At 44.1% G+C, this 13,638-nt stretch overlaps 1 protein-coding gene across 3 annotated transcripts in view; it reads right to left on the bottom strand.

Moving 5' to 3' along the window:
* LOC143829087 (DNA-binding protein SATB2-like) overlaps positions 1-13,638 on the bottom strand; it is a 190,061-nt gene that overhangs the window by 60,384 nt on the left and 116,039 nt on the right. For 2 of the 3 annotated variants that reach the window (XM_077319393.1, XM_077319392.1), the window contains exons 8-9: positions 6,209-6,421; positions 831-986 (exon numbers count right to left, since the gene is read on the bottom strand). In XM_077319393.1, coding sequence (XP_077175508.1) covers positions 831-986; positions 6,209-6,421 — 369 coding nt within the window. The remainder of the gene's footprint in view (positions 1-830; positions 987-6,208; positions 6,422-13,638) is intronic. The other variant, XM_077319394.1, reaches the window with a different exon arrangement.

Here is a 13,638-nt window from a genome sequence, read left to right as displayed (position 1 = left end):
TTTTGCCATGTGGTACATGAGATTTTTATTCCTTTAACAGTGTACAAGGGGCTCCATGGCATTTTCCTTTTCTGCATTTCATATTGTGCAAAAGGGGGTTTTGTGTGAACATTAATCCAGAGGCTCTCCTGAGAACAAGCGGGGCACCTAAAGATGCAGTGAATTAGAAAGGGTAAAATAATATGAGGAGGAGAGAGAGGCAGGTCCCTCTACCTGTACTGTTGTACAAATCCACAGTGATGTAGTAGTAATACCGTATCTGTATCTGTTATCTGTATCTGTTTCCTGTTCCCTGTAAACTGCCCTGAGCCTTCGGAGGAGGGCTGTATATAAATATAAATAAATAAAGACTGTCTATGTTTGTGCAAATGGTCCTAGAAGCTCCCTTTTCGTTCCTTTGCGTTTTTAGTGTTTCAGAATGTGCCCGTGTCATCTATTCACTCACACACATAAGCTTAAAACCGTATCAGTGACCAACCCAGCCTACAGAAGAACCAAACTGCTGTGACTGTTAAAGGCCCTCACTTTACTGGGGGGGGGGGGGGGAATTCAGACACGCTATCTATTTGTTTCTTTGTAACTTTCTTTTAGAGGCGAATGATCAGATTATGTTTTTGCTAGCGACTCCATGCAGAAGAAGAAATCATCAGGAGCTACAAAAACATGATGGATTCTCCAGAGATGATGATTATTGTCCTCGTTATAACTGCAGAAACAGCTGGACTTTTATTAGTGGGGGGGCGGGGGGAAGGGATGGGTCTAATTTCAACCTCAAATGCTTTCTCTTTTCCTGAAGAAAGAAAGTAAAAGAAAAAGAGCCCTTGACTCACCTGACTTTTGTTGGCCGCCACTTTGGCAAACAGAGCCTGAGACACCTTGGCCCTTTTCATCTCCTGTTGGATCTCGTCATAAATGGCAGCTGTGATGTTGACGTTGGCTCCTTCCACCTTAATGGGGAGGTCTGTTGTCGGTGTCGAGGTTTTGGCCTACCGAGAGACCATGAAAATAATAATTAAAAAAAGTGCTGCTTTCAGCCCAGCCATCTGTGCAGAAATTATCAAAGGATTTCAGTCAGCTGATGCCAAACTGCATTAGCTACAGAGGGACACTTCCTGTCCATTATTCTAATCAGGTTAATTGTGATTGGAAATAATTGCAGAGCATTCCTATAGGACACACACAGCTCCCCCCCCCCCTGGAATCTCACACATACACCTCTCTCTCTCTCCTTCTTTCACTAACACATACAGAAATATATATGCTGGAAAAAACTGAATGGCTACCCAATTGGAGGTGTTAGGATTCAAACAGTTACCTGATTCAATTAGCTACAACAAATACAATATATACGTGTTTGAATTTTTGCCCCCCCCAAATCTCCCCCCCCCCCCAGTACCTTAGAGGAAGAGCCTATTATCCCAGAAAAAATGAATAAATGCATAGAGGTCTCTAAATAATAAATTATTACTCAATTTAATGCACTCCCTCACGACTGTCTCATCCTTTATTAAAGCTATATGTATGTATGGTTTCCCATCATTATGCTGGCCAGACAGTCACCTAATTTCACCTAGGAAATCAGCGGAAATGAAAAGACAGTGATAACGCCGGGCTCGTCAGTGGGTTTTGATTGCTGCCCTTGGTCTCCAACAGTCATATTGCTGTTCTGTGAATTCCGTCGTACTCCCCTTTTAATTGAATGGTTTCCAATCAACTTCTGTGACAAATGAAGGACAATAAACCGGTGAAGGCTGGGACTTCCTGATACTGAGCCAGGGAAGTTCGGGAATGGAGACGGAAAGGCAACTGATACTAGAAGCATCCTGGAGATGCGCTCAGGCAGGCTGCTGGGTCAGAAGTATCAGATCCATGTCCAGAAGTGCCTTGGAAACCAACCAGATATGGGAGGTATAATCCTTCAAGAGTCAAAGCTCCTTTCATCAGATAAAAGAGGTCTGACTCTCAAGAGCTTAGACCCTGAGGATCTTGTTGACCTCTAAGGCAAGGGTAGTCAACCTGTGGTCCTCCAGATGTTCATGGACTACAATTCCTATGAACCCCTGCCAGCAAATGCTGGCAGGGGCTCATGGGAATTGTAGTCCATGGACATCTGGAGGACCACAGGTTGACTACCCTTGCTCTAAGGTGCTGCTGGACTCAAACCCACTACTTCTACTGCAGGCCAACACGGCCACCTCAGAAGTATGTTAATGAAACTGTCAGATGACTGGCACAGTATACCTAACTATCATTTTACTGCTGATCACACACACCAAGGACAAAACTTATTAAGGAGCTCAAGCAACACACTTGGGCCAAACATGAGATCTGGTGTTGTCATTTCCTCCGTGCTGGTACCATAAAACTACCTGATATAGAGATGGCACTGAATATTTAGTCTTTCTGTGATCAAAGAGTCATGTAGGTTTGCTGTTCGAAAAGAAAAATCAGCTTTTGCTGAACTGTCCTTAAAGCAGGATAACCCAATTTTTGTTAACTATGCAGTCCTACAGAGTAACTCTGCAAAGGTGCCCCATTATAAACACAGGAGGGGGAGGGGGGCACTCACTGGCAAACCACCCCGTATTGAGTCTGCCATGAAAACGCTAGAGGGCGTCACGCCAAGGGTCAGACATGACCCGGTGCTTGCACAGAGGATACCTTTACCTTTAACCTTGCTGACATCAGCCTTGCGGTAATGGCCCTTTCCTAATTTCTCTCCATTTCCATCAAAGAACCTCCCCAAAATAGCAGGAACCAGCAATTGAACCTTTCCAAGTTCACCTTCAATGGATTTGGACTCTCTTTTACTACACCAGTTTGGCACTGCTTAACAGCGGCTCTTCAACTTAACCGTCGTGAACTGAGGATGTCAACGAAAAGGACAGGAAAGGTACACACTAGGAAAAGGGTAATAATCTATTTCTCAATACTCTCTCATAGTGCCCACCCCACTGCAAAGCATATCACAGATTGGTAGCTATGGAAACCACGTTTGGTATGGTATAGAATTAACTTTGGCAACAGGAAACAAATTTGTCTTTAAAATACATTTTCTCCTGTGACTGGAACAAACAGAATGATGTTACGTAAAAGCTAATAAGTTGACTTCTGCCTATACAGGCATGGTTATCATCGAGAGGCCCATCTGCCTCCTGGGTGGGGGAGAACCAGTTGTGTGTGTCCACAAGAAGGCTAAGCCAGCATCACGGAAGCATGGCCACTTCTGCTGCTGTGCTCCTTCCCTCTGCAGGATCTGTGCTGCTTTCTCCTTTCCCTCCTCCCCACTCTTGCTTTCGCATAACCCAGAAAAAAAAACTCTCAAAATCAGGCTTCTGTCCTTTTCTACTCTAGCCGGTTAAGGGTGACTAAAGAGACACAATACAGGGATAAGTAATTAGTATGTTAAAAAGCAATTTTCAAATGCTGTCAACTCTTGGTGTGTGTGGGGGGGAATGGTAACTGGAAGATTAGAAACATACCTCAACTAAAACGCCACTCCATCCCACCCATCCCCTGCAATGGGCAGAAGGGGCAGAGTTTGCAGAAGCCCATCTGGGTGCACAGGGGCAGGGAGTGAAGTCTTAAAGGGCCCTCCAGGCCTGTCCTCTGTTGTTGCTCTGCCACCCATCATGGCAAGCCAACCTCCTTTCCAATATTCAGAGAAACCACTGCAGGTTGCCTGTTTGGGAACTGAGTAAGAATCTTTTGACCTGTAAGGTTTCATTGGCTGTATGACCAAGGAGGCCAAGGAGGGGAGGCCATCAATGACTGTACACCACCTTGCTGTACTGGCTAGGAGTGCAGATTTCTAATCTGGCATGCCGGGTTTGATTCCGCACTCCCCCACAAGCAGCCAGCTGGGTGACCTTGGGCTCTCCACAGCACTGATAAAGCTGTTCTGACTGAGCAGGAATATCAAAGCTCTCTCAGCCTCACCTCCCTCACACAGTGTCTGTTGTGAGGAGAGGAAAGGGAAGGCACTTTGAGAATCCTTCGGGTAGAGAAAAGCAGCACATAAGAACCAGCTCTTCTTCTTCTTCTTCTTCTTCTTCTTCTTCTTCTTCTTCTTCTTCTTCTTCTTCTTCTTCTTCTTCTTCTTCAGTAATATCAGGGCTCTCTCAGCCTCACCTCCCTCACAGGGTGTCTGTTGTGGGGAGAGGAAAGGGAAGGCAATTGTAAGCCGCTTTGAGACTCCCTTGTGTAGAGAAAAGCATCATATAAGAACCAACTCTTCTTCTGTTCTGAAGATTGCAGGAACATAGTTCACTCAAGACCTAGCAAGCTGCGGGTCAGAGTTTGTGCAAGTTTGCCCAATGGTGAGAGAAATGCTGGTCAGACAGGTTGTATTGTATGTGAATAGCTTAGCAAGCATGCTGAAGCATCAGTCAATAGGGTGAAGAAGAAAACTTCAGGCCAAAAACTGGGGGCCACACTACTTTCAAGGGGACGCGACTGGACTCCTTTGATAGGCATTATATAAAGAGCTCACAGCTTGGGAGAAGGGACAGAGCACCTCCCTTAAGCACTAGCAAATGCTTGGCCAGGAAGAACCCAGGCTATATGCAATTTGACAGCCTTGGAGCCCGGGTGGCCGGGTCTGAAAAATCAGAGTTCCAGGATTCAGTGCTACTAAAAGAAGAAGGAGGGTTGGTTCTTATATGCCACTTTTCTCTACCCGAAGGAGTCTCAAAGCAACTTCCAATTGCCTTCCCTTTCCTCTCCCCACAACAGACACCCTGTGAGGTGGGTGAGGCTGGGAGAGCCCTGATATTCCTGCTCGGTCAGAACAACTTTATCAGTGCTGTGGGGAGCCCACGGTTACCCAGCTGGTTGCATGGGGGGGGGGCACAATTGAACCCGGCTTGCCAGATTAGAAGTCCGCACTCCTAACCACTACACCAAGCTGGCTAAAAAGTACTGCACACACCATGCCCTAAGTTTACCAAATGAATTATCTAATTAAGGAAACGTTTCAGAATAAAATTCTTCTTTTAGAAAAAAAATCAAACCCCGAGCTGGTAGTGTTCTCTTTTACCTGCTAGGTAATTACAAATTGATTATTTTATTATCTGCAGTCAAACCGATTCTCAGTTGGTTTTCATCCTTTTTATCACAACCCAAGCACGATATTTACTCAATGCCTGTAGAGCAACATAGCCTGCACTCCTCCAAATAACAGTTCTGAAGTTTGATTTTGGGTCTCAAACAAGGAAAAACATGTCATCATGTTCCCACCCCCCACCCCCAAGTACTGGCAGACACCAGGTGGCAATCCCTCCCAGCCTCTGCTCTCAGCCTTCATCTTGTTTTGCGCCTGCAAAAAGGAGAGAGCTTACTACCACCCCATCTGTGATCCCAACATGAGTACCTGGTACTGATCTTGCCTCTTGGGCAGGGGTATAAGGGAGCAGGCTGGTCTTTAGACATCTCAGTCCCAGATGTTTAAGGCTTTATTATGATTTAACACTAGCACTTTGAATTACACTCAGATACAAACCAGTTAAATTCCTTAAAGGCAGGTGTAATGTGCTCCAGGCACCAAGTCCCAACGTGGATACCCTGTTCTGAACCAGCTATATCTTCTAAGCACATAGTGCCATAGGCAGACTCCTTGCTTACACTGCTCTAGTTGCTGCTAAGAGGTTGGCTTCCCACCAGCTAGAAGTGACTGCAGCAGTTCCTTGTTAGCATAGCAACTAAGGGTCATCGCTGAGAAAACCAATCTGATACACACAGGGATTGAAAGGCACAAACAAAGCTGAGAACACGCAGGGGCTGTCCCCTTTTGTTGTAAATAAATGCTCTGAGGCATTCAGTGGAGACCCACAGGAGGAGTATTTCTCAGCACTGCCCACACAGCACTGGAGGTATACATCAGCCCCGTCTGGAGTTTGAGATCATGGCCAATGGGAGAAGTATGCTCTGGTACTTGAATTCTTTCATGTAATCCGTTGCAGTTCATTCTTTATATTTGCAGCATTAGTAAGCAAGAAACTTATGGGGTTTACCCAGGAAGGATTGCTGGAAGACAACAGATCCTTCTTAGCAGCAGCTCCAAATCTGCAAAAGATTAGACTTCCAGGTCACATTTGGGTACCCCACCTGAGGAAATCCTGATAAGGCATGTTGTATGACACCTGGCTGTAGGGTTTTTTTTAAGCCAAAGGACTGTTCTGAAAGCAATCATAAGAGGGTTGAACCTTACCTGGGGGGTTCTGGAGGAACTTGGACTGCTGGCAGCTGAAGACACCATGCTCACACTGGAATTCATACTCCTCTCTCTCTCATCCTGATATATACGATCTCGTTCTGTCTCAGGCAGGTTGAGGAAATTCTGCATTGCCCTCAGGTTTACCAGGAGGGACTGGGAGGCTGTTCTAGGGTCTTCTTCTTTACGCAGGATCTCTGATAGCAATCCCTGGTTCAAAAAATTAAAAAAAAGACCAAGTCTTTTTAAAAATTTGTTTGCCGAAAACTAGCCAGGTTGCAAAGCTGAGACCCTTCGCGAGTTGTCAAAGCGCAGGGAAAGGTTTCGTAGAAGCAAGTTTCATTTTTTCTGGGAACTCTGGTTTATTAGGGAGCGACTCTGTTTAGATTCAGTCATCCATTTAAGAGCAATCTGAACACAGAGGTGCCAGAGAGGCAGGTGGGCAGTAGGACGCCGTTCTACAACTGCAATTATAGCCAGGTGCCTCCTGCAAATATTTTAGGAACTATTGGTGTGTGCTCTCTCTGTCTCTCTCTCTCTCTGTCTCTCTCTCTCTCTCTCACGCTCTCTTCCTCCCTCCTTCCCCTGCTTGAGGCTGGAAACACTTGGCAGCCCCGTTCATCTTCAGGAATCTGCCAAGTTTGGTAAATTTAGTTCAGACATTTAAACAGCACAGGAGACTTATGAAGAAAAATGTTTGGCAGGGTTTGGACGTTCCAGTTCATTCACTGCGAACTTGTCGGCTCTTGCTAATGGGAGAGAGAAAATGCTGCAAATATGAGGAATTCTCTAGATGGGATACCTTAAAAATTAATAATCTGAAATTTTTCTCGCTGCTTCACTTAAGAGAGTCGGGAGGTGGCACTGACCATAGTTATCACACACCTCTGAGCTTTTTTTTACATGAAAGAAATCAGGGGTTGGGTTGCGCGTCTTTGAATATTACACATATTGGAACCTGCAGAATGCTAGCCAAGGTCCTGATATAGTGCTTAAATGTTCTATCACACTGTATCTTTATGTTTTGATGGAACGGTATTGCCACCATGCAGATGTCATGCCTCTTTCCTCCGAAAAATGATAATTGCCCATTAGCCCACTGTGTGCTCTCAATACTATACAATTACAGGTAAAGTCAGAACCCTGTGGCCACACAACCAATCTAGGTCACGCATGCAGAAACCTCACAAATAACTGGTCAGGCAGCAGTCACTCAAGTTCATAGGCTTCCTTCCCGCACCCCGCTGCTTGAAATCTATCCCCTTTTATTTAATAAAACATATATACACACTTTCCTCATAATTCAAGGCAAATCACAATAGTTTTTTTTTAATTCTACTTAAAAGCATAATAACGTAACACACACCCATCTCTCCCTCCCTTCCCTATCTAGATAATATTTAACCTTCTAGTCCTCTCTGAAGCCCTGGCAAACTGGCCGGCCTTGAAGCACCTCCTGGAGGTCTCCAAGGAAGGCCCCCCCTCCCCACCTATTCAGGAAGCCAATTCCACAGAGCCGGAGCCATGGTGGATAAGGCCTGGATCAGGCTTTCTCAGCCAGGGTTTCATGATATGACCATATATGGTCATGTTGACGGCCCCCTCTCCTCCCAAAATGGCCAGTGATGAGCCTGGAGGTGGTGGGAAGGGAAGGGGCCCCAGGTGTGCATGTACACAGCTATGATTCCCAACCCTAGGTTGTATGATTTCTGGGGTTTCTTGAAGCCTGGAGAATATTTCAGGGGGTTTCTCAAGGGTAAAAAAGTTGAGAAAGGCTGGCCTGGGCTTTGGTTGATGCCAGACTGGTCACCCTAAGTGGTGGGATAGCCAACAGAGCAATGCCCAGAGATTGCAGTTGGCACACAAGGACATATTGTCACCTGTCTTTGTCTCTCCCCCCTTGGCTGTTTTATAGCAGACACTATCAAACTGGACTGTGCTTCCCAACCAAGAACTTACATCGGAGAGCTACAGCAGCAGAACACACATACTCTGCCCTCCCCCTCCAAATCACGGCCTTACAGTCTAAACACACATATTGAATCCTACACCTCGGTACTACAGAACTGTCTTGGCTACCAAACCTGGCCAAAGAAGAGACATAAACTTGGCATATATTGTTAAGTGATCAAGTAGTGGTTAGGAGTGCAGATTTCTAATCTGGCGAGCTGGGTTTGATTCCGCACTCCCCCACAAGCGGCCAGCTGGGTGACCTTGGGCTCGTCACGGCGCTGATAAAACTGTTCTGACCAAGCAGTGATATTAGGGCTCTCTCAGCCTCACCCACCCCACAGGGTGTCTGCTGTGGGGAGAGGAAAGGAAAGGTGAATGCAAGCCGCTTTGAGCCTCCTTCGGGGAGAGAAAAGCAGGATATAAGAACTACCACCACTACTACTTCTCCTTCTCCTCCTCCTCCTTCTTCTGAGGATGGAGCAGAGTTGTTCTCTCTTGCCCCGGAAAGACGGACCAGAACCAATGGGATGAAATTAATCCAAAAGAAATTTTGCTTAAACATCCGGAAGAAGTTCCTGACAGTGGTGGGTTTTGAAATGTTCAAAAACTTTGAACATTTTTAAACAGGCTGGATAGCCATCTGACGGAGAGGCTGATACTGTGACGGTTCAAGGGGGTGGCAGGTTACAGTGGATGAGTGATAGGGTTGTGAGTGTCCTGCATAGTGCAGGGGGCTGGACTAGATGACCCAGGAGGCCTCTTCCAACTCTGTGATTCTATTCTATGATTCCTTTATGATAAAAGCAATGCTTACAATATACTCAAGGCATAATCAGCCAATAATACCAAAGAACATCATAACTATGATCAAGTGAGTTGACAGTAAAGCTGTGAATGCAGCCATTCTGCACGTGGCTCTAACTGTTTAAAAATAGTTGACAACCAACAGGTCAGGCTGCAACACCTAGTATTTGTAAAAGGATTATTCAGTCCAAGTAGACACAATGTTGGGAGAAATTCCAAGTCTACCATGGTAGCTTTTAAAAACAAATTGTAAAAGCAGTTGGGAGGAAGACTGGACTGTATCAACTCTGCAATTTTCATTTCCACCTTTTTTGCTGTTCGTGGGTTTTGTGCTGACAGTACCTGCCTAACAAGAACCTGTAATACATGCAGCTACCATCGAGAAAAAACTATTGCATCGCCATTAACAGACTTCGATATTCTAATCATTGACCATAAGCAATTTTTTTTACTCTAATTCCTTTACAAATCGAAAGTCGAATGCTTCCTTATCTTCTTAGTTAACAATTAGCTAACTGGAAATAAAATCAGCCCATAAATATTTGAATAAAGAAGAAGCTGTTATTATGGACAAGGAGTAACCCCTGGCCATAGCTTAGGAACTATCTTCACAACAGATTCCAGTGTTACAGACCTTAACTACATTGTTACAGTTGCTCCTCTATACTCCCATCTTCCTCCAAAAGGAAATTCAGCTGGAGAGGGAGGAGCAAGGAGTAGTATCCAGTGCTCTCAGTCTCTGTACAGATTACTTTCAGTTGAGGATACAGAGTGCAAAGTTCAGCCTATTGCACATCAGGTCCACTTGGGCCCACTCTGATCTATAGCATTTAACACTGGGAAGCTGGCTGTGTAATCAAGGCTGTATCCTGTGTGATCGAGGTCACTGTATCCTTACAGGAGAATATAGTTCCAGCTTTCTGGAAAGAGACAGATGTTACAAGCCATCACTTTAAGAGCCTTTTCAACTTCTCCAACCTGGAAAATAGGGCTGAACATCACCCACCCTCAGAGGAAACTAATTTTCTGCGCCCAGTTCAATCATTATTTCAGTTGTACTGAATGGAGGCTAAAATCTCAGGGTCTTTACAGAAGATGGTGTTCGTTGGTTGTTGTTTGAGGGCATCCCTCTGCTGTTCAACAACTGCATGGAATTCCTTGGATTAATAGACTACAGGTCCCTGGGGCAATTCCCCCCCCCCCCCATTTGTCTATTCTCGTCAGATTTGGGAGCAGAAAGTGATGTCCTAGAATGGGAGCCTTGGAGATGTAACTAAGCTAAAGTTGAATATAGAAATATATTATTGGTGTTTATCTGGTGGTGGAGGAGCTGTGAGTCCCAGATGGGTCATACTCCCCTGGAAGACCCAAGAGGATAAGAAGATCAGGTCCCAACTAAATAAAGGATGATGATAACTAGACCGGAGACAAGACTTTAGTACTGTGGGAGGAATTCAGAAATACCAAACTATTTCCCTAACCTGGGCTCTGTTGCGTGTGTATTTTTAGACCTTCCCCATGGTGTCTTTTCAGATCTGAAAGGGCCTTGAGGACCCCAGAATGAAGCAAGTAGGGAAGTAGCCTGCATATGAATAGCCTATTCATGAGCAATTGAAGTCTCAAAAAAATCTATTTCCTTGCAAGGTTGAATAGATTACTCTAACAGACTGTGTTGATAATCTGTGGCAAGGAGATGACAGAGTGATAGAAAAGTCAATAAAGCAGAATACTGTGGGAGCACCTATCATTTATGTTGATATAATTCAGAGCCACTAGTCTATATAAAAATTAACCAACAATCAGCATCACAAAAAAATTAAAATAAAGTGATACCAAATAATCTGTTCAGCCTTTTCTCACCTGCAACAAATTAGGCATTCAATATGCAAAGCATCTTCCTTCAAGAAAAACAAACGATCATGATTTCATTTAATTGTAATTTAATGAGGCATAATTTATTTTTAAAGTGATATACACCAGGTGTGTGGTAAAGGAACTCGCCCAGCCAAACAAACCGAAGCACTGCTATTTTTGAAAAAAAAAATGCCTAAAGTTAGCGGAAGACTGTTTTCATTTCTGCAAAATATGTTTCTGCTACAGGGTACAAGCTGGAGGAGGGAACCCACAACATTTCTTAAACATTCCATCCACTAAATTAGTTCATTCCACGTACAGACGTTTCCCCTCCCACTTTATTTAAACTGGACAAACTATGAAGTAACTAGTCACGCAAATCTAGAACGCCAACCCTACGTGGAATTATGAAGGTCAGAGAACAAGGTGGTTTACAACACAAGCCAGGCACACAACATGAAAGCTACAATAAAGACTGAAGCCTGCAATCGAACTTTTACTGGTCACATATTTGCCTATACCCATTAAGGCAGCTCATTAATATAGTGTCTTAAACTGGGATGCTTTTATGGGAATTGTCTTCTACCCTCAACAATAGTGTTTTAAAATAGACTTCTAACAAATGGGGAAGACAGAAAATGTGATACTTACAGGATCTGATTGTAAACAAAGCTGTGCGGAGTCAAGATTAGTTATCACACATCCGCAGCTCCATTTACATTTGAAACTTCTATCAATTGCTGCATTTTCTTTTAAAATTATAAATGGAATCAATAAAGATCTTTATTTTTAAACTCAAAGTGGAGGAAAAGACAGCTCCAACTCAAATACAAAACTTCCAGAGGGGGAAAAAAACCCCAGAATACTTAAAAGTGTTTTTGAAGTGAAAGGAAGCATGGGCTCAAAGAAGTTTCTTCAAAATGCTTGGTGCAATCTCTTAGGTTTACACATAATATGGCTTCAAAATCTTGATTATGGGAATGGGTTTAACTGCTTACGCTTACAGAACCTCTGAGAAATCACAGACAGCTCAAAGTCAGAACATTCTACACAAGATCAGAAAGCTGATATAAACTGAAACAAATTTAGGCTCCCTTTACACATTATAGTATGATTATGCCATTGTAACATGTCAAGAGGCCTTCAACTACAAGAAAGACGGCACTGCTGCATCATCATTGCCACTCGCTGGTTGTGTGCTAAGGAGCCAGATAACCAACAATACTCATCTTACTAGCAATATAGAGACATCTTACTTTAAATCAATGGGAAGAAAGGCCTCCAACAATGCTGATGTAAAATGCAAATAATCCTCCATCATTAATCTATGGCGAATGCCAAAACAGAAACGAGAGGTAAATTGTTATTTAATATTCAAAGCTCTCTTTTGGACGCTGCTGCTACTTTGCAGAAAGCTTCAGCACAATGAACTATTTCAAAGAGTCATGTTGGAAGCGTGGCAAGGGAGAGTCAAGGTTATGGAATATATTCATGTATATATTGGGGGGGAAATGCATATATAAAAGTTTATTAAACAGCATGGGTGAATGGGCTGATCCCTCTAGCTCTTTAGAGGAGGGGTAGTCAACCTGTGGTCCTCCAGATGCTCATGGACTACAATTCCCATGAGCCCCCTGCCAGCGTTTGCTGGCAGGGGGATCATGGGAATTGTAGTCCATGAACATCTGGAGGACCACAGGTTGACTACCCCTGCTTTAGAGGATAAATACCACCCAATTGATTCTGGTGGAGGAACAAAATGTGTACAATCGTATATGTACAGACAGAAAAGACAGATACTACCAAAGGACTACTTGTCTTAACACCAACTCCATGTTCCAGTAAATGGCTCAGAATGGTACAGTCGAACTATGTCAAAGGCTGCTGAGGGGTGAAACGGTATCAAAAGGAATGACTGTCTTCTGTCAAACTTTGATCATACCCCAGTGCAACTAAAGCTGTCTCAGTTCCAAAATCCTGACCTGAAAACAGACTGAAATGGGTTAAGGGCAGATTCATCATCCAAGAACCTGTAGAGTAGAGCTGTTTATTACATATATATGTATAGTACCTATTGGATATGAGCCTCTTGTGGAGCAGGGTGGTAAGGCAGCCAACATGCTGTCTGAAGCTCTGACCATGAGGCTGGGAGTTTGATCCCGAGTCGGCTCAAGGTTGACTCAGCCTTCCATCCTTCTGAGGTCGGTAAAATGAGTACCCAACTTGCTGGGGGGTAAAACGGTAATGACTGGGGAAGGGAATGGCAAACCACCCTGTATTGAGTCTGCCAAGAAAACGATAGAGGGTGTCACCTCAAGGGTCAGACATGACTCAGTGCTTGCACAGGAGATACCTTTACCTCAGCAAGGGCCAGATCTTTCTCCATTCTGGCCCCCACCTGGTGGAACAAGCTCCCAGAAATCAGGGCCCTGACAGAACCTAAACAGTTCCACAAGGCCTGCAAAAGGGAGCTCCTCCTCCAGGCATTTGGTTGAGGTCAACCCAAACCACTGCTTCCAATTGGTCCCCAAGTCCTCCCCCACTACAGCTGACACTAATCGGCCTTACCCACTGGGTCCCAGTAAAAGTTGAGCTGAGACTATTGCAATTTCTATTTTATAATGTTATTGTTATGATCATGTTAAGTTATTGTTATAATGTTATTAATGTTATCACCTGTTACCATATGTTATCTGTATCTTTTCCTGTTTTCTGTAAACCGCCCTGAGCCCTCGGGGAGGGCGGTATATAAATATAATGAATAAAATAATAAATAATTTATAGTACCTATTATTGTTTAAAATAAAGGCCCTACG

Source organism: Paroedura picta, chromosome 2 (assembly GCF_049243985.1).
Source record: "Paroedura picta isolate Pp20150507F chromosome 2, Ppicta_v3.0, whole genome shotgun sequence".
NCBI lineage: Eukaryota > Metazoa > Chordata > Lepidosauria > Squamata > Gekkonidae > Paroedura > Paroedura picta.
This window is presented reverse-complemented; position numbering and strand designations above follow the sequence as displayed.